The 19,171-nt window shown below is 39.9% G+C and overlaps 1 protein-coding gene across 1 annotated transcript in view; it reads right to left on the bottom strand.

Moving 5' to 3' along the window:
• Nucleotides 1-19,171, bottom strand: part of LOC119720018 (general transcription factor IIH subunit 4-like) — a 39,221-nt gene that overhangs the window by 14,645 nt on the left and 5,405 nt on the right. The window contains exons 5-11 of the mRNA XM_038189517.1: nucleotides 18,373-18,464; nucleotides 15,933-16,041; nucleotides 15,406-15,474; nucleotides 14,649-14,732; nucleotides 13,820-13,871; nucleotides 11,815-11,947; nucleotides 9,417-9,543 (exon numbers count right to left, since the gene is read on the bottom strand). Of these exons, the coding sequence (XP_038045445.1) occupies nucleotides 9,417-9,543; nucleotides 11,815-11,947; nucleotides 13,820-13,871; nucleotides 14,649-14,732; nucleotides 15,406-15,474; nucleotides 15,933-16,041; nucleotides 18,373-18,464 (666 nt within the window). The remainder of the gene's footprint in view (nucleotides 1-9,416; nucleotides 9,544-11,814; nucleotides 11,948-13,819; nucleotides 13,872-14,648; nucleotides 14,733-15,405; nucleotides 15,475-15,932; nucleotides 16,042-18,372; nucleotides 18,465-19,171) is intronic.

The following is a 19,171-nucleotide window of genomic DNA, read 5'->3' as shown; positions in this document are numbered from 1 at the left end:
ATCGCTGCTTTCTGATCTTCCATTTATTATATTAGGTTTATTAAATTTTAAATGTTTTGTTGTGATTATCGTAGCAACTAGGGGTGATATAAAAGTTCCGTACTTGTAACAAACGTCGCTCAACATACCAGCCATACTCGCGCTTATAATAGGATCGGAACTCAAGTCGTTGGTGAGTTCTTCTTCAGAATCTATAGTGACGTTATATCCTAAAACTTGTACGGGTGTAACCACAGCTAACACTCTCGAAAATAGACTTAAAGTGTATTTACCAACAGTTTGAACAATTTCATTTCCAAATTTAGTTTCGTACAGATGATACAGCTTTTCGAGTTCTTTACTGTCAAGAGCTTCGATATGTTTAACGGTGTATTCCTTTCCCAAGTACTTTCTAGAGTTTCCGGCTGCTATGACACCGCACAAACGATCTTTATGTTCTGCGTTGTGATCTTGTTCGTTCGTTAAAGTCAGTTTTAGGTCCTCCATTTAATTAGAAACGAATTTAATTTTGTTGTAGCTTTTGCAACTTTGTTACAAAGGCAAAGATATTCGTAGGTGTAAAACGATAGATTAAGCGATATGACGATAATAGCCAAAAACTGCAAATACTCAAATATTGCTATCATTTATTAACAACAAAATATAATTTTGTTGATGTTTGTTGATCAGCAAATTGTAATGCTTGTGTAGCTTGTTGAGTAGGTTGTTACTCACCTAGTTATTAATTGCTACTCACCTAGTTATTAATTGTTACTAACCTAGTTATTAATTGTTACTCACCTAGTTATTAATTGTTACTCACCTAGTTATTAATTGTTACTCACCTAGCTACTCAAGTAGCTCGTAACTAACTGGAGGTTCGGTGTATACGACCAATTTACTATATTTCACATCTCTCAAACGTCGTTTTATATAATCTCGTTCTTCAATGGGTACGACGTCATTTTCGTCTAACGCTTGATCAAACGATGTTTTATCTTTGCAGTAAAATAACGCCAACCAAGCCGTGTTTTCTCTATAATCTTTTAAAACGCTGTTGTACTTTTGGGTCAGTAACCAACAGCTGTGATTTATGTGTCTTCCGCTAAACGCCATCTTGCTTAGCGCGCACGTCTTTTTACGATATTTAATCTCTTGATCCGAAGAGCAATCGTCCACGATAAACAGCGTGGCAACACCTTCGAATATTTTACTGTAAAAATCGATCGCTTCGTTGAGCGTCATCTTGTACAAATCCGGATCGCAGAGGTATACCTCGGGATCTGCTTGAATCCACTTTCTTTCGATGTACGTTTTGTTTTTAAATATGGTAGGGCAAATGATGACTATCGCTTCAAATGTATTTTTATAGTCTGACTCTAACAGATCCAAAATCCATTTGGTTTTACCCGAATTTGTTTTGCCGACGATTAAAGCGCAATGCGGTTGTGTCATTTTAACTTAACAGAGATTTAAAATTCCCGTCTTCCAAGTTCAATTGAGCATCCATGACCAAAAATACGTACATCGTGAGGTCACCTTGACTTTCGGCTTCTCTGTTAAATTGAATGTTGATGCCTCCTCCGTCTCCGAGTTTCCTACCGGATCCGTGAGCGGAATTGTCGTCGTTACTTCTAAAATCGAGCCACAGACCGTACTTGTCTTTTAGGTAGTCTCCGAGGTCAAAACCCGTCAAATTTAAGTCTTTAGCTACTCCGCGCCCGCTTTCGGTATCGCTGTCTCCAAAGAACTTGCTAATTTCATTCCAGTGTTGATACTGAAACATGCCTTGACTGTAGAGTTGATTGGGTTTACCTTCTACGGTCACCGATGTTTTGGTTATTTTTGGATTGTAAAATCGCTGCGGATTTTTGACCGCGGGATCTTTAAACAAAAACAAAATACCCTTGAGACTCCTGATGGGTTGATTGACGCTGACGTTCCAAAGCGTGTCCGATTTGTTGACGGATCTAACTTCTAGCGAGTGGATTTTATCAAACAGATATTGCATTAACCCCTTGTGTTTATTCCTGATGGTGATAGCTAGGTCTCTGTTGGTCACCACTTCGTATTCGAGAGACAAGTCTGAGATAGAATACATCGCCGCCGTATCTGAACTGTTGACTACTTTTTCGTGATCGTTAAACTTTATCTCGTACGTCAGAGGTTGTTTTAAACCGCTGGGGTAAAAAGGGTGATGCGAAGTCAGTATGTCAATGTCTAGGGGAATACAATATCTGTTACCATAGGCATCCGCGATAGCCTGATCTTTACCGCTGTTGGCGCCCGCGTTAGCATCTCCAGCCCCAATTCTTAGTTTAGACACGTTTTCTTTTTCTATGCCCGAGTACGCCATGTTTCGAGTTGTCGAGCTGTTGATCCAATTGTCTTTAAAGTTGTGATACACGTCGGCGTGACGATAACTTACGATTTCGTGACCTTGAAGCCTGACGCTGATTTCGCTGACTAAATTTCTGGCTAAATTGCCAAAAATGGTTCTATTGTCGTCGCTTCCACCGTCGAGTTCTAAACTAAAAGCTAGTTTACAAGTGCCGGGTACGATCACGTCGTCTACGCCCAATTGAGGAAACTTAACTCTCAGCGTTTGCCCCGCCGATATACTACTGGGATTGTGGGTAATGACCACCTCTTTTCTCTCACCCTTGATAGATCTGGGTATTTTTAATAGCCTACTGGGATTGAGCTTTTTTCCATACGCATTCATTTTATTTATACAAGTTTTAAATTTAAAGGTATCTGTAAGCCAAGAAGCCCACCAATAGCGTTCCTCCCGCGATAAACGCCAGTTCTTTTTCTATTTGTTGGTCGCTAGGCTCGTAAAAATCTTCGAGTTTGGGTTCGCGGGGTAACTCGACGTTTTCTCCGGTCATTTCGTTGTAGTAACGCAACGCTTGGTCTACGTTGGAAAATGTTTCTTTAGAGGCATTTTGTTTTCTGATACGTTCGTTGAGAAAATCGAGTCGTTTTGTTCGTTCTCGTTGCCACTGATATTTGGCGGCCGAGAGTTGTTCTGTCGCTAAATCGTGTCTCTTACGCTCTTCGCTGCCATCATCCCTTAGACTTGAAAATAAAAAGTTTGAACCCGAAAAAGCTAAGGCGTTTATGATCGCACCTCCTATCATCATAGCAACAGCTGACGCCATCTATTTAATGTATAAAGCCTTTTAAAATTATTATTATAGTAAATGATGGATAAACTTCAAAAACTGTATTATAGCCCGAGCGGTTATTGGAGAGGTGAAAGCGCCGTCGACCATTTACACGATAAAACAAAAATCGATAAAAAGGTAATCAGGGATTGGCTTAAAAAACAAGCGATCTGGCAAATTTATCTGCCGGGTCCTGCATATGTACCCAGGCCTACGAGTACTTCGCGAGAGTTTGAAACACCAAACGACTTTCACCAAATGGATGTGCTATACCTACCCTGGGATAAAGTAAAACGCAAGACTTATAAATACGCTTTGACGGTTGTCGACGTTGCGAGTCGATACCACGAAGCAGAACCTTTGGTTTCTAAAACGGCGGATTCCACCAAAGATGCCATCGTCAAGATTTACGCGAGATCGCCTTTGAGTTACCCTAAAACGTTGAGAGTAGATGCCGGTACCGAATTTAAAGGTGCATTTAAAAAATGGATGGCTTCAAAAAACGTCGAGATTATCGTAGGTGAACCAGGAAACCACCGATCGCAGGGTATCGTAGAAAGATTTAACCGAACGCTAGCCGAGAGACTGTTTGGTCATCAGTACGCTCAAGAAATGTTAAATCCCGAGAGTAGAAACACGCAATGGGTCGAGCGATTACCCAGCGTGGTCAAGGCAATAAATGACGAAACGACGAGATTAATAGCTAAAGCACCGTCAGAGGCGGTTAAACTTGAACAGGTCCGGCAATCGCCGGCTAACCCCGTTAAAACAAAAGAGCAACAATTACCGCAAGATGCCATGGTTAGATATTTATATTACCCGGGCGAGCAAGAGGGTGGAACCTCGAAAAGAGCCACGGATCCCATTTGGAGCGTAGACATCTTCAACGTGGAAAAAAGAACGAGTCAATTTAAAATGATTAACGGTAAAAAAGTCACGACGGGTCCTACTCTTTATTACCTTCAAAACGGCCCAAAAAGGAGTTTTGTGAGACAAGAGCTTCAAGTCGTACCCGAGGACACGCAATTACCGCCGTAGTGACCAAAAGCCAGCGTGTTTATACCGTCCGGTAAAATGTACCTCTTTGTGTCCAACGGGCTCAACGATAGTTTATTTTGAGATACGGTGTAAAGGATGTGATTTTCCGACCTAATGTGAGTCATGGTTTCATAATGAGATTTCTTGTTTAAGATGCAGTCGTAATAGTGTCGGTGTTTTAATTTCTTAGAGGTGACCGATTTTGTGACACCCTTGGCTTTTTTCAGGTTGATGTCAGCGGTTAAAATGGAGTACATTTTAGGTCTTATACAAACAACTTCTTTGACTATTTTACCTCCAAACTCGTCTTTAAATTTACCGATCACTTTCTTATTGGTTGGATCGTACAAAGGATGATCCGTCGGATAATTCGAAAGGTCGTATTGTTGACCGTTTTGCTGCATATCTTTGTACACGTCGTCAGTGTGCACTACGAGTACCAAACTGTCCGTATCTGTGTACATCAACCTGATTTTCTCTTTGTACTTGTCTTTCAAATGGTTGTAATAAAAATCATACATCAGCGTCTTAGATAGATCCAAGATACTCACTCCGCAATAGATTGGTTTGTTTAACACGGTTTTAGTCTTGTACTTTTCGACAAATGACAATTTGCATTCTGAAAATGACGTCGTCGTTTTGTAGCTCGGTTTCTGTATAATTTTTTGGTATTTATCTCGATCGTCATCGTTATTGTCTCTGAGCAGGTAACCGTCAATCCGGTTTCTGACGTTTTCCATCGTCTTACCAAACACGCTGTTATTCATCAGTTTAAAAAAGTCTTTCTCAAAATCAGAGGTCGCTTTTGTTCGGAGTTGCGTGTTTTTGTCTATGTAAGATGCCATCCAAGGAGCTTGTTTAAATTGCAGCACTCGATGTACCTTTTTAAGTTTCAAGCCGAGTTTGAGATACAACTGCAACGTGACGTAGTGCAAAACATATTTTTGTTTAGGATTAAGGGTACACGTTAATTTTTGCACGTTGCTACTAGGTTCGGTATCCAATAACTCGTTTTGATAATCAGACATCCATTCTTTTGGTATGACGATATTTTCTGGCGCTAGGGGATAATCGTTGTGCAGGTCGTGGAGATTGTCCGGGTAATCGAGGTCTACTTCAAAGCAGTAACCGGTGTTTGACGTTTTCCTGAGAGATAATATCTTAGACTCGGTAAACGTTTTTGTAGACGCCCATTTAAAGTCTTTGTACGGCAGGTATTGACTCATGGCCCAGCCGTACAGATTGTTTGCATCGAGGTAGGTGATGTAACTCGACGGCTCGTTTGGATTATGGTCGGGTAGGTATTTGTTGTTGGCTTTGTGGTATCTCATACCACCCACGCTTGAGATACCACCTCTTTTTGCTTTTTCAAAAAATAAATGTTTGTCTACGTCTTGCAATAGTTCGAGTTTAATTTCCGAGTGTTTTAACAAGGCATCCCACGACAATCCTGGTGCTGTATAGTAATTAGCCGGATCTAACGCGTAGTTTGTAATGCACGTTTTCCTAAAGTTTTCAAATACGCATGCCAGTAATAACGTATCGGTAGTGACGTACAAATCGTGATATTCCCCCATGTTTTTAACTTTAAACTCGTTCCACGTCAGTTTAGCTCTGTCGTAGTCTTCTCGCGATATATTTTCGTCTTTTAGGCTGCTGTAAAATTGTTCGATGGGGGGTAGGCTGGTCTCTTGAAATCTATCAAACGAGTCCATGTATTCATACGGATAAACTCCTTTTTGTAACAACGAGTCGATGTTTTGACGATTAAAATGTTCTCTGAGTAGTTTAAACGACTCTCTTGGACAAGCTTTAGATAATCTATCCAACGAAGACGCCATAAAATTAAACGAGTCTATAAATCGCATATTTCCGATCGAAAACGAAATATACTTTTCCGAATTTCTAGCGATAACTTGTATTTCCTTTTCATCGTACTCTGAAATACTCTGCATGATCAAGTGAGCGTCGTAATTTTGCAGATTGTGAAAGACGACCGGTATGGGGGTAAAACCTGGTTTAACTTGTAATTTTAGATTGCAGTAGGCGTGCGCGGCACCTCTATATCTACCCGTGACGTGGCAGTGATCTCTCACCTTTCTAAATTTGTTGATTTTCTTTTTGCAGTTGAGGCATTTAGACTCTGTAAATCCATTTTTGTTTTCGTACTGATGTTCTTTTATTTGTTTTTCTGTTTTTGGTTTTTTGGGTTTCTGGCACTGACAGTTGCTCGAGTAATTGGGATAAATTGGTTTCTCGCAAATCCAACACGTGTTTGTTGTATCATGATGTTCTTTAGCTCGCTCATTAAATTTCATGGGTTGGGGTTTTTTAAATATGCAATTTATGTCGCTTTGTATTTTTAACATTTTATGTACAAACGTTGATGCGGCATCTTTACCTCTATAAGTCTCTTGATACGCATTGGTGCCGTCGCATCTAACTACTACCAACGAATAACCGCTAGCTTTGTGAATGTTTGTCTTTTGCGTATTATTCTTTTTATCGTTCGAGTTTCTTTCTAATATCGATTCAAAGTCGGCGTAAACTACAAACGGTGCTTTTTGTTTAAACCTGTAGTTTTTAAATTCTAATATTGGCACATCGTTTTCGTTGACTATCCACTCGTTATTTACATATTTTCGCTTAGCGGTAGGAAATACAATCTTTGACGGATGTGTATCTATACCGTTACAATCGGTCATGTGTCTATCTAATTTTACTTGCGTTCTATAATGACACAGGCACCTTCGACAAAAATATTTCTTACTTTTATGTTTTGTAACGTTGTAAATCAATCTCGAAAAATTATTTATCCAGCAATAGTGATGCTTGTCGCCCTCAGAAAACAAAAACAGATCGATAGGTCGTGACTCTGGTTTATAGTTTTTAGACACGTATAACGGATATATTTCCTCCTCATAACCGTATACGTTTATCGTTAAATTATTTTGTCTTTCTATCTTTGGTATCTGGTCGATCGGTGTTGGAAAATCTACGCCTTTAAATTTGAGTCCGTCGTCTTTGGTGTATACAACAGGTTCTTCTTTATGAATTTTATATTTAGGATCGTTTTTTATGTTATTTTTTACTTTATCCGTATACAAGCCAAGAGCAGCTCTCAAACACCATCTCAAACACTCGTCGTCTTTGTTTTTAATGTTTATCATCGCCGTTTTCTGTTTGATACATTTTGGTAGGTCAATATAAGAACTACCTCTCACGGGGTTAAACCTGTTGATGTTGATATACAACGCCATTATCTTTTTTAAAACCCAACCCGATCCTTGATTCGTATACCTTTCATCCTTTTTAAATATCTGGTCGATGTCTTCTTTTAAAACCTGTTTTATTTGACTCTGATTTAAAACGACTCTCTGATCGGTAAAATGTGTAGCTTCGATCGTTTCGATCGTACCATCCGGTTTAGTTTTTTCGTATTTTATTTTGATTGTGAGCTCCATTTTTAAACCTCTCAGCTCTCTCAATTCTGACTTGATTTTATTTACAATTTGATCTTTGTGCGTATCAAAAAACTTGACTAAATCGTCGTTAAAAAGTCTAGGAATCAGTTCCCAGTTTCTAAAGTTATTTCTAAATCTCCTCGTCGCTCTAAACTCAGCCTCTTGAAAATATTCGGGTTGCCTAGAGTTTTGAATCGCCGAGAGTAAATCTTTTTTCAAAAATCGACCCTTATAACCCGACGGGTTATATTCTAGATCATAATCGTCCACAATCTGTTTGAGCTCATGTAGCTTCTTTTTCCTCAAGTTTCTAAATTGAGCTTCGTATTTTTTTATCCCGTTGATGTAGACTTTACGCGTAAGAGCAACATTTTGATCGTACGGTACATTATATCGCTGGACGTAATCGCGCAGCGTGGCTTTATTCCATCTAGAAAATCCCTTAACGATTGGCCTAATCATATCCATCATTTATATATATCAATATAATTTTTTTTAAATTTTTTTAAGAGGTCAGACTTTTAGATTTATAAGCAATCAGACTCACCAGCTGGACAGAGAGAGATCTTCAAGACGAGAGATATTAGTCCCCGGTTTTGGCGTGGGGCTGAGACTGAGATATTGGGAGGGAGATCATTGGGAGGGGGTGGGTGGGGGCAGAGGGTGGGGCCAGGGGTCAGAGATTATTGGAGAAGGGGGATAATGGGCGGGGTAAAGTCTGGTACCCTCCCATCTCATACTACTAGATGGAAATTTCTCCTAAAAGTCATCAGTTGACCCCCCGAAAATTGAAAAGAAAATGAAAGATGATGAAATCAGCTTCAATTTGATGTGTGTCTCGAGCACCTTGGAGAGTTGTGAGTATTTTTCCCGAATTTTTGAAGTGGGAGCATTTACCATTGGGGTCTATGGAAGTTTATTTACTGGTCTGCTACCTATAGTTTCAAAATGGCGCCTTCCATTGTTTGTTGTCAAACGTTTGCGGAGTGTTTTTTTTTCAGGGGGGCGGAACCTGGGGGGGGGGGGGGGGGCAGCGTTTAAAAAGGGGTCACCAATGGCGGTTCCGCAACAAATGCGCCCAAAATCTAAATAGGGCCGATGGACCGTCGTCCGATCACAGCAATTTCGAGCGAACAAGGGGGGGGGTAATTTGGGGTCGGAAGGAGCAAAAACTCAATTAACGCCCGCTGGGGGCGCCCTGCAGTAAGGTAGCCGCAAACAGAGGGCTTGTTTTCAGGCCAGAAATCGCAGTCAGACATTTTTTTTCTTGCAATTTTTTGATGAAATATGAGTCATCCATCCTTCCTCGTGCCGTACAAGTGGTTTGGGGAAATTTTTCAAAACCTCACTTCTCTATAGGGTGCAGACCAGTAAATCGGTCCGAAATTGCCTGCGCCGGCCAAATCACGATTTGCATGCCCTCAAAATCTTCGGTATTTGAGCATGCTGTGGGCCATGAACTTGAGGGATTGTAAAAAATCAGTATCCGCGTAGCTGGCATGGACTTGAATTGTTTCTTTTCCAGTGATTCCAACCTCGTAGCCAGAGAATTTAGGGGTGTATTTCCGAGTGGCGGGGTATTCTGCAATTACTCCACCCAACGGCACATTCCTTGTAGTTGCAATGTACTTGACCTTTCAACGGGAAACAAGAACCATGTAAAGGAGGAGGTGTGGGGTTCTACATTCCCAAATCCTCCAAATTCCTCTGCCTATGATAGATTTTAAAGGATCTGGGAGGGGTCACTGCATTCATTTTGACTTACTTTGGAGCGCATCTCTGGGTGCGTATTGGTCCTTAGGTAGTGCAGTATCTGCTCAGCCGTGATGCCAAAGGACACTGCTTGCTGTATGCTCTCCCTTGTAACCATACCGACAGATAAGTTAGGAAATCTGCACACAAAAGTTTTAAAAAACAATTAGTACAAATTTCTTTATGGTGCTAGCGGGAAAGCTGGGTGGAGTTGTAAAGCCCTCAATTGACATATTTTTGAGAAGGGGTTCATTATACAGTCGGGTTTTGAAATGCATATTCATATTGTACACATTCGTACCTCAATTTGCAAGTTGACCCCAAATGGGCATGGTAAACCTTGAGGCAATTTTGCCACTTTTTTTTATCATCAACGTTGTGTTTTGCGTAATAACAAGACATTTGGCAGTGTTTTCATGGAGATAATGTTGTAATATTTCACTATCCAAAGTGTCAAAGAAAGAAATTTGCCAAAAAAAGCAAAACAAAATAAATAAATCATTTTTTTCACGTGCCAACCGTGACTTCAGAGGACAGTGAAATTGAAACATAGGACCTGCATACGTACACTCGACATCCAAGTATTATTAAGAATGACTCCAAAAGGTTTTTTATTTGTTTGGTAGGTATACATGTAGATTGCTGTTCGTTATCACTTTCTCTCTCAAAGGACATGGAGGATGACTGCATTACGGAGTGCATCAGAATTATAAAAATGATAGACGTCAGATGTACATGTAACAGGGACAGGGAAAAAGTGGACTCCTAATTTATGTACCCTCGGCTTCGCCTCGGGTAATTATCACCCATCCAGACTCCCACTGGTCTTAAGCGGTGGTCACATCTTACGGTCATGAACGTAATTGAACGTAGTTCATTTGAACGTAGTTGACCGTAGTGTAACAACAGTCAACTAGGGTGAAGTAGGGTCGAAGTAGGTTCAAAATTGGCAAAAGAGCAAATATAAAGAACGATTTAGTAGGGTGAAATACGTGCAACTACTGTCGACTACGTTGATCTACGTTGAACTGCGGTCAAATCGGCTAGGGTTAACTACGGCCGTAGTTTACCGTACCTCGACCGTAGTGCCATGGTTACTATGGTCAACTAGGGTCAACTATGGTCAAGTAGGGTCAACTAGGGTCCACTAGGGTTAACAACGTACATACTAGGATCACAGTACGGTATAGGCATTCACGCTGACCGTAGAAATATTTTCAACATGTTGAAAACTTTTGGGCTAACTACGGCCAAATCATGGCTTTCCTCCAAGGTCAAGGTACGTTCATAACTATGTTAAACTACGTTTAACTACGACTACTAGGGTCTTCTACGGTCAACTATGGTCACACCCTACTACGTTCACCTACGTTCATGACCGTAAGATGTGACCACCGCTTTAAACAGAGTGTTTCAATACCTCCCGAACACAGATTTATTCCCTTATTTAAGTCCATTGGAAGTACTCCAGTCTCATTTCAAGTCACAAGCTATACAAAGGCATTCCTTTGATGTTGTTCACCTCCTGTTTCTTACATTGACTGGACTTGTGAAAGGACTTGTGATTTACTGCTGAAAGGACTTGTGATCGTGGACTTGTGGTGGAATTGACTACATGTTGTACAACAACAATGCTAGCAATTTAGCAGTGATCTGACTCCACTCTAAAAAATTGAAGATTATTATTAGTAAGACTTGAGGCTTTGCATGGTGGAGATACTAAATAATGAAAGGTTTGCGGAAACACCATGTGCGAATAATTTCTCAACTAAGAGAATAGTTCTGAAAAGAACCAGAGGTATAAACTCGACGTTCCGGTCAGTATGCTCTGATGTTCCGGTCAGTATGCTTCTCTCCTAAAGACGGTCGGAGCATACTGACCGGAACGTCAAGTTTATACCTCTGGTTCTTTTCAGAACTATTCTCTTAGTTGAGAAATTATTTGCACATGGTGTTTCCGCAAACCTTTCATTATTTAAGATTATTATAGCAACATGTAATCTTACATGTCTTGCGACAATAACCAAGGATCATTGGTCATTATAACCCCCCCCCCCCAACAAACAAGGCCAAGTTCGGGCAAGGACCATTAGTCGACTAGTGGTTGATTTGTGACGTACCTTACGCCTGTGCACTGATAGCAACGTGCGAACGTCTCTAGTCAAACGCTGGTCAAAATGTCATCGCAAAACTTCTGGATCCTGGCTCTCTGCTTGCGTTATGAATGCGCGCGGCTATTTGTTACCAGCGAAGCAACCAACCCCAGTAGGCTGGTTCCAAATAGTCGACTAGCATAGTCAACCACCGTCGACTAGACAGAGTTCGGGCAAACGTTAGTTAACCATTGGTCAACTATAGTCCTTGCGCGAACTTGGCCAAAGTTGTTGCTATAGTGCCGTCATTGAGATTACCTGTACAGCATCTGTGTGAACAGACCAAGGATCTCTACTTGAAGATCAGACTCAGTGTAGGCATAGACTCGGTGGTTCGTTTCAATCACAAGGAAACCTTCCCGGTGGGTGTCTGTACTCGCATTAGTAACACCTGTTGGATTAAAGATGTATAAATTGTTCCTCAAGCACAAACGTTTTCCGAATCAAGCTGTCAAACTCTGATCATCACTGTCGTTATCCCCTTACCCTGGTCAATCCTCCAAAATCGGCTAGGTGATTTTTGAGGATTTCGGACGATTGAGACTGTATGCCTTTAAAGGGAATATACAACATTTGCAAACATCGAAAAATAAAACTACGAAGTTTTTACGAAATACCTTACTAGGATGTTGGTAAATAACAGTCTCAAGCATCTTGTAAAATTATGGCACCTGGTGTGAAGTCATTTTCAAGAAAAAGGTATTTTTGTATACATTTCCAACGGTGGTCGGCCGACCAGCGTTGGAAAAACCTAACTATTTTTCAACTTCTGCTCCAAATTGACCATTTTTTTCAGTCCAAATTTTGTTTGCTATTGGTTACATGTTCATGAACGGGTGCAGGCCAGCTAGACTGGTTCCAATTACAATTTTCCATCATCTATAAATTGATCCATTTTATCTTTTGTGGAGTCAGGGGACCAGACTACTTAAACAGTTTTGTTTTTCTTGGTTTTTCAAGCATTTTCGAACACATAACTTCAAATATATCAGTTAAACAATATTTGATCTACTATACTAACCCCTCAAATAGTTCATTTCTGAAAATTACAGCAAAAGCCAATGATGTACATTCCCTTTAAAGGTTTAAAATTGTTCATGCTTTTTCCGAACACGGACACTGAGGGCGCTGTTGATGTGGTCATTTCAGGAAGACACTGTTCAGTTTTTGGGGTTTTCTGTTCAAATGGGAATCCAAAAATCTGTTCATTGAAAACATTTGTGAGAAAAGTTTGCTCATGGGCTTACTGCCATGCACCAGAGTTGCTGACTCGAGTCATGTGACTTGGACTCGAGTCGGACTCGAGTCGCTATTTTTGTGACTTGTGACTTGACTTGTAAATACCAGCTTTGACTTGAGACTTGACTTGGACTTGCAAACAATGACTTGTGACTTGACTTGGGATTGCAAAAAATGACTTGTTACCAACCCAAGTCAGACGCTAAATCCAGTAAAATGAATAGTTCCCACTAGTTTCAAAAGTTTTCAATAAGACTGTCACAACAAACTACACAGTTTTCAATGACCAAGTCTCTTGCTTAATGTAATGGTTGAACAAACTTTGAAAGGAACCTTTCATGAAAAGAAAGCAGGCCTTTGTCAATTGCATGTTAAATACCGGATAGCCTAACCCATTGGTAGGCGTTTAGTATACATGAAAATTGAACAATAAAGTGTTAGTATACTACATGTAATCGAGTGAGTGAACTCTTTTTTTCATGTCATCTCAACATTTATTTCTACAGTGTTAAGTAAATTTATTAAAGTATACAAAGGGCTAATATCCGACAGATATGTGATAAACTACAAGAATAGTATTAGCAACACATTGAAAAAGGGGAATTAAGGAGGCATGTTCAAAATAACTCGTAAGTTGACGCCAGGTTCTTTTAGCTTATTACAGCTGGACAAAATAATGTGCAACTTGACGTGTTCTTGGACAAAGATACTTGTGACTTGACTTGTGTTTAGACCAAATGACTTGTGCTTTGACTTGTGACTGGACCTAATGACTTGTGACTTGACTTGTGACTGGTCCTAATGACTTGTGACTTGACTTGTTACTGGACCTAATGACTTGTGACTGGTCCTAATGACTTGTGACTTGACTTGGACTTGCAAACAATGACTTGTGACTTGACTTGGACTTGCAAAAAATGACTTGCTGCCACCTCTGCCATGCACTGACACAACGAATCACCAACGAAAAGAGAATTTACACAACCGCAAAATTTCAAAAATTCTGGTAACTTTGTGGCCTTACCTGATGCCAGATTGATTGCTAGACTTGTTGGATAATAGCGCATACTCTTCCTCTGAAATCAAAAGTGATACGTGCCCAAAAAACTGATTCACATACATTTGAAAATGTATTTGTTGTTGGCAAACCATCCTCATACTTTTTAATGTGAAATTTACATGTAACAAAACATTAAAGGGAATATACATCATTTGCTTTTGCTGTAATTTTCAGAAATGGATGGAATTGGGGGGTTGGAAATATATAGCAAATATAGTTACACTGACTTTTTTGAGGTTTTGGGTTCGAAAATGCTATAAAAACCAAGAAAAACAATCATTTTCCTGTAGTCTGGTTCCCTGACTCCATATACGAAGAAACAGAGCAGTTTACATACATTGGGGAATTGTAAGGTCAGGGAACCAGTCTAGCTGGCTTGTACCCGTTCATAGGTGTGTAATCGATTGCAAACAAGTTCGATGGTCAATTGGAGCCAGTATTTGAAAAAAAGCCAGTTTTTTCCAACGCTGGTCGGCCGACCAGCGTTGGAAATTGATACAAAAATACCACTTTTCTTGAAAATGACAGTATACCAGGTGCCATGATTTTACAGGATGCTTTACACTGTCATTCACTAACAGTCCAGCAAGGTATTTCAAAATGATTTGGTAGTTTTATTTTTTGATGTTTGCAAATGTTGTATTTTCCCTTTAATGAGGCATCCTGTCACCGTGTCCTAGCACATCATTATACTATAAAGCTCTGCACAAACTACTAATACAGAATTTCCTATGACTGTCTGAACCCCGTTTAATATATCCTGCAGATATTTCAAGCATTTTCTTGGTCTCACCTTTCTCTGGAAGACCAGGCCTAGCTCTCGGAGGTGCTGCAAAAACTGCAATTGCGACTCGTTCATCGATTCACAGGAATAGTCCTAATAAGAAACATACAGTACATACAAGAAAAAGGTGTGAAGTTACTTGTGCTTGTGTCTGGCCTGTTTCATATTGTAAATATACATGGAGCAAAAGTGCAAATCGAGATGGTTTGTTCATATTTTGGTGAGATTTGACAGTTTGCACGGTGAAGTCTGCATTACTGACGTTTGGGCTTGCACAGAGTGAGAAGAAATCTCTTTATGTTGCTCTGAGAAACACCAACTTCTGGTGTATTGTCATCTACATTCTTCACACATACACGATACAGACATCTGCTTTAAACATGTATGTATTTCCAAATCAATTATACTACATAACATTCGTTGAGTTTCAAATCCAATAACATGTTCAACAGTAAACATAACACAACAGGATCAAACAAATTCAAAAAAATTATGTAGTGTTAAGCCTGCACTGCATTCCACTTATGTGAACAATGATAACATGCCAACGTTGGCAACATTCTTGTAAGTATCATCTCCTTGGCCAATATTAAAAGACTGTTCTTCTTATAAATATTTGATTCTGTTTTCAGTGGACATCACACACTTCTGTTGGGGTTCGTCTTGATTTACCAGGCATCACATCTTGTGCCACAGTTCTCCAAAAAAATGGCAAATCTTAGCAATGTTCCCATGATTGGAATGCAGATAATCATATGTAGATTACCTTTCCAAAACTTGAAAAGCTGAGTCGAAAGAGGAATGACAGAGCATCCACAAGATTCAGTCCTCGGGACTAAAATGGAAAAACGTAAACAGAACAGAGGATGTCAATATTTTCAATACCTAAAAACGTCTTAATTTAGTTTACCAATTAGATGAGGTTTGAAGGTTGGCATGGTGAAGATGCATTTTATGTTTGCACCATGTCACGAATCTCTTTCGTGAGTGTGTGAGGTTCTAGCCATCTGTAAAGAACCATGGCACGGCAACGATTACTACACGGCAACTGGAGGAGTCCCACAATTTCAGATGCTTGGAATCTATTACCGTGGTATAACAAAACAATTCTTGCCTGCTGTGATTGGGGTCCATGGGTTTTGTAAACCCTCAGGTGCAAATGGTACCCTCGGGTGTACAAAACACCATGGACCCCATCACAGCAGACAACAGTTGTATAATGTCGCATGATGTGAGTGCCATCAATCCAATGAAAAGGATCTGTATGTCAGTGATATAATAGTTTATATTCACCTCTGCCGTCTCTAGGTACTGTAGCATGAAGAACCACACCTGGGATGCCGTGTCCAAAAGCAGAAACTGGAAACCAGACGGTGTTATAACAGGCTTGCCTTGCTCATTCCTACATTGTAACATCATAAAACATAGTCAGGTGCTCTCGCATAAATGTTGAGTAAGAAACACGAAAACAGGCTGCCTTTTTGAAACAAAATTCTCAAGGATCATTGCTTTATAATGCAAGAACAACTGTTGAAGTTTGAAACTTAAAGATGTAGTCCATCATTTGTAATTTGTGCATTTTGTTCGTTTGAAGCAACAAAAGTGTTCAAAATCTAATGAAGGATACTGAACAACTAACCTGATGAAGTTTCAGCTCAGCTTCAGCTGTATATTCCGAGAAAAACAGCATTCTAGGATCTCAATTTCAAATCAAAGGTTGCTGAATCATGTTTTGAATTGTTTTGAATTGCAGCTATATGCGATGTCGCGCACTGATCCGACGAATTATAGCAACCGCGCGCGCCTGTGTGTCGTTCCAATGCTTGCGCGCGCTGCGCCGAATAACAAAACGAACTACTAATTTAAATTTTCCTACGTTGCGTCTTAAGACGCACCGTTGGAAAGGCCTTCTTTCGTTGATTACTTCAAAATGATAGCTTGCCAGAAAGATTAATTTCACAGGGAGTTTAGTCCACTTACTATCTTTCAATCAAGTATGTTTTTGAACAATAATACGCCAGTTACTTTTTCGGATGGCTGCAAATGATGGACTATAGCTTTAAAACTATGTTGTTTAACAAAGTGAGCTATTAATAACATGAATAATGGACGCCACTTTGAAGCTGGTCAAATTTGAGGAAAAGTGCCAAGAAAGATTCACTTTGATACCCCCACCCATACATGTATTGGTTTGACACAGACAAATCTGAGATCACTATCGTACCTTTATTCACAACCTCTTTATAGTTCAAGACTAAACATAATCCTTGGAAAAAGGTTGTGCCAGGGGTTGATATTATAATCCTGAGAAAAGGGCTGTCCTGAATATACCCAATGCTGGAATATTCGATCATTAACGGAATATTTGAATAGCTTTTGGCCGGTTTGAATATTCGAAAACCAAAAGCTACGCACATACTCACACGAATGTAATATTTGTTTATCGTAAAGTTGCGGTGCTTTATTGTCAGGTGCCACATTTTTTTGTTGATGGTAACCTTTTAGTTGACGGCGGTTCTTTGTTCACATGCTTTTAGCAGTCATTAAGGCTTTTTATACAATACTGAAAAAAAACCTCTAGCGCCCATATTGATCGCCACACGCAAAGTTAAATTGGCGCAGTTTTTTTTTTTGATGTTTGCAAATGTTGTACAGGGTGGGTCAAAAAAGCGAAATCCAAATGTCGGGACCATTGTTTTAGTGAAGTTCTGCATGTAGCACTTTCAAAATCTAGGATATGGAAGCCCAATTCATAAGCTTTCTTTTAGTACAAGAATCATTCAAATCACTCATGTACTTTTTAAGTTACGGAGTTTGAAACACAACCACCGTTTTAAAGTTCTGTCCACGGATCACAAGAAGGTAAGTAAAAAACGAAAACAATCACACAGGGATGTGTGTCAATTGTGTCAATTGTTTTGCTGAAAGAACGCACACTTTTTTGGTGATTGGTGGACAGAACTTTAAAACGGTGGTTGTGTTTAAAATTCTATAACTTAAAAATACATGAGTGATATGAATGATTCTTGTACTAAAAGAAAGCTTATGAATTGGGCTTTCATGTCCTAGATTTAGAAAAGTGCTACATGCAGAACTACACTAAAACAATAGTCCTGACATTTAGGTTTCACTTTTTCTGACTCACCCTGTATATATTGTAATTACCTTTAAAGGGAAAATACAACATTTGCAAACATCAAACAATAAAACTACCAAATCATTTTGAAATACCTTGCTGGACTGTTAGTGAATGACAGTGTAAAGCATCCTGTAAAATCATGGCACCTGGTATACTGTCATTTTCAAGAAAAGTGGTATTTTAGTATCAATTTCCAACGATGGTCGGCCGACCAGCGTTGGAAAAAACTGGCTTTTTTTCAAATACTGGCCCCAATTGACCGTCGCACTTGTTTGCAATCGATTACACACCTATGAACGGGTACAAGCCAGCTAGACTGGTTCCCTGACCTTACAATTCCCCAATGTATGTAAACTGCTCTGTTTCTTCTTATATGGAGTCAGGGAACCAGACTACAGGAAAATGATTGTTTTTCTTGGTTTTTATAGCATTTTCGAACCCAAAACCTCCAAAAAGTCAGTGTAACTATATTTGCTATATATTTCCAACCCCCCAATTCCATCCATTTCTGAAAATTACAGCAAAAGCAAATGATGTATATTCCCTTTAAGGATGGCGCTTTTCTGGAAATAAAAAAACAAGGACTAAACTTACTGTTTCATGAGACCTGAATGAACTAAAACGTGAGCGATATCAGCAGACACACTGTCGTCTCCCTTGGACCCAACAAGGAAATGAAGTACAAGCTGTGAAGGGAAACAAAATGACAAAAAAAAAGAAAGGAATTTAGGAATCATTTCAGTAAAGGTAAAGAGGACGAACCTGTGTTCATAGGAACGGAGTGCCCATCTCTCATTCGTTAGCGATTGGGCCAGAATCATATGCTGCTGTAGGGGGATCGCTACACTGCTGTGGGGGGATCGCCACACCCTCCTCCACAGCGAGTCTGTTACCTTCCCAGCATTGAATAATGCCGGTACCCATTTAACACCTGGGTTGAGAGGAGTAATTGAGGTGAAGCGCCTTACTCAAGGGCACAACACGCATGGCCGCGGCAGGGCTCGAACCCACAATCTCACGATCATGAATCCTGTGCTCCACCGCTAGACCACACGTGCCCACAAATTAATTTAATGCTACTTCCTTAACCCTACCGATATTTACCTTCCAAAATCCTTCAAAATCCTCTCTGCAAAATGGAGGATTTTGCAGGATTGAGGCTCTATGGCAAAATTGTGAGGCTGATTTGGGAGGAAGCTTCAAGGTCTTAGGCTTGACCTTAATTGGGTTGTTTATGCTCAGCTGGCCGTGTATAAATGTAAGCCTTCATTATACTTGAAATCCTCCGCACTGCTCCAGGATGTCACTGGCTCTGCCTCAACATATTGACAGTGATTGCTGGAGGATTTTGCAGGATTCAGGCAGTGGTAATTCCTCCAAGAACCACAGTCAA

Source organism: Patiria miniata, unplaced genomic scaffold (genome assembly GCF_015706575.1).
Source record: "Patiria miniata isolate m_02_andy unplaced genomic scaffold, ASM1570657v1 HiC_scaffold_9, whole genome shotgun sequence".
In the NCBI taxonomy this organism is placed as follows: Eukaryota; Metazoa; Echinodermata; class Asteroidea; order Valvatida; family Asterinidae; genus Patiria; species Patiria miniata.
Note: the sequence above shows the minus strand (reverse complement) of the source record. Positions and strands in the feature narration are given on the sequence as shown.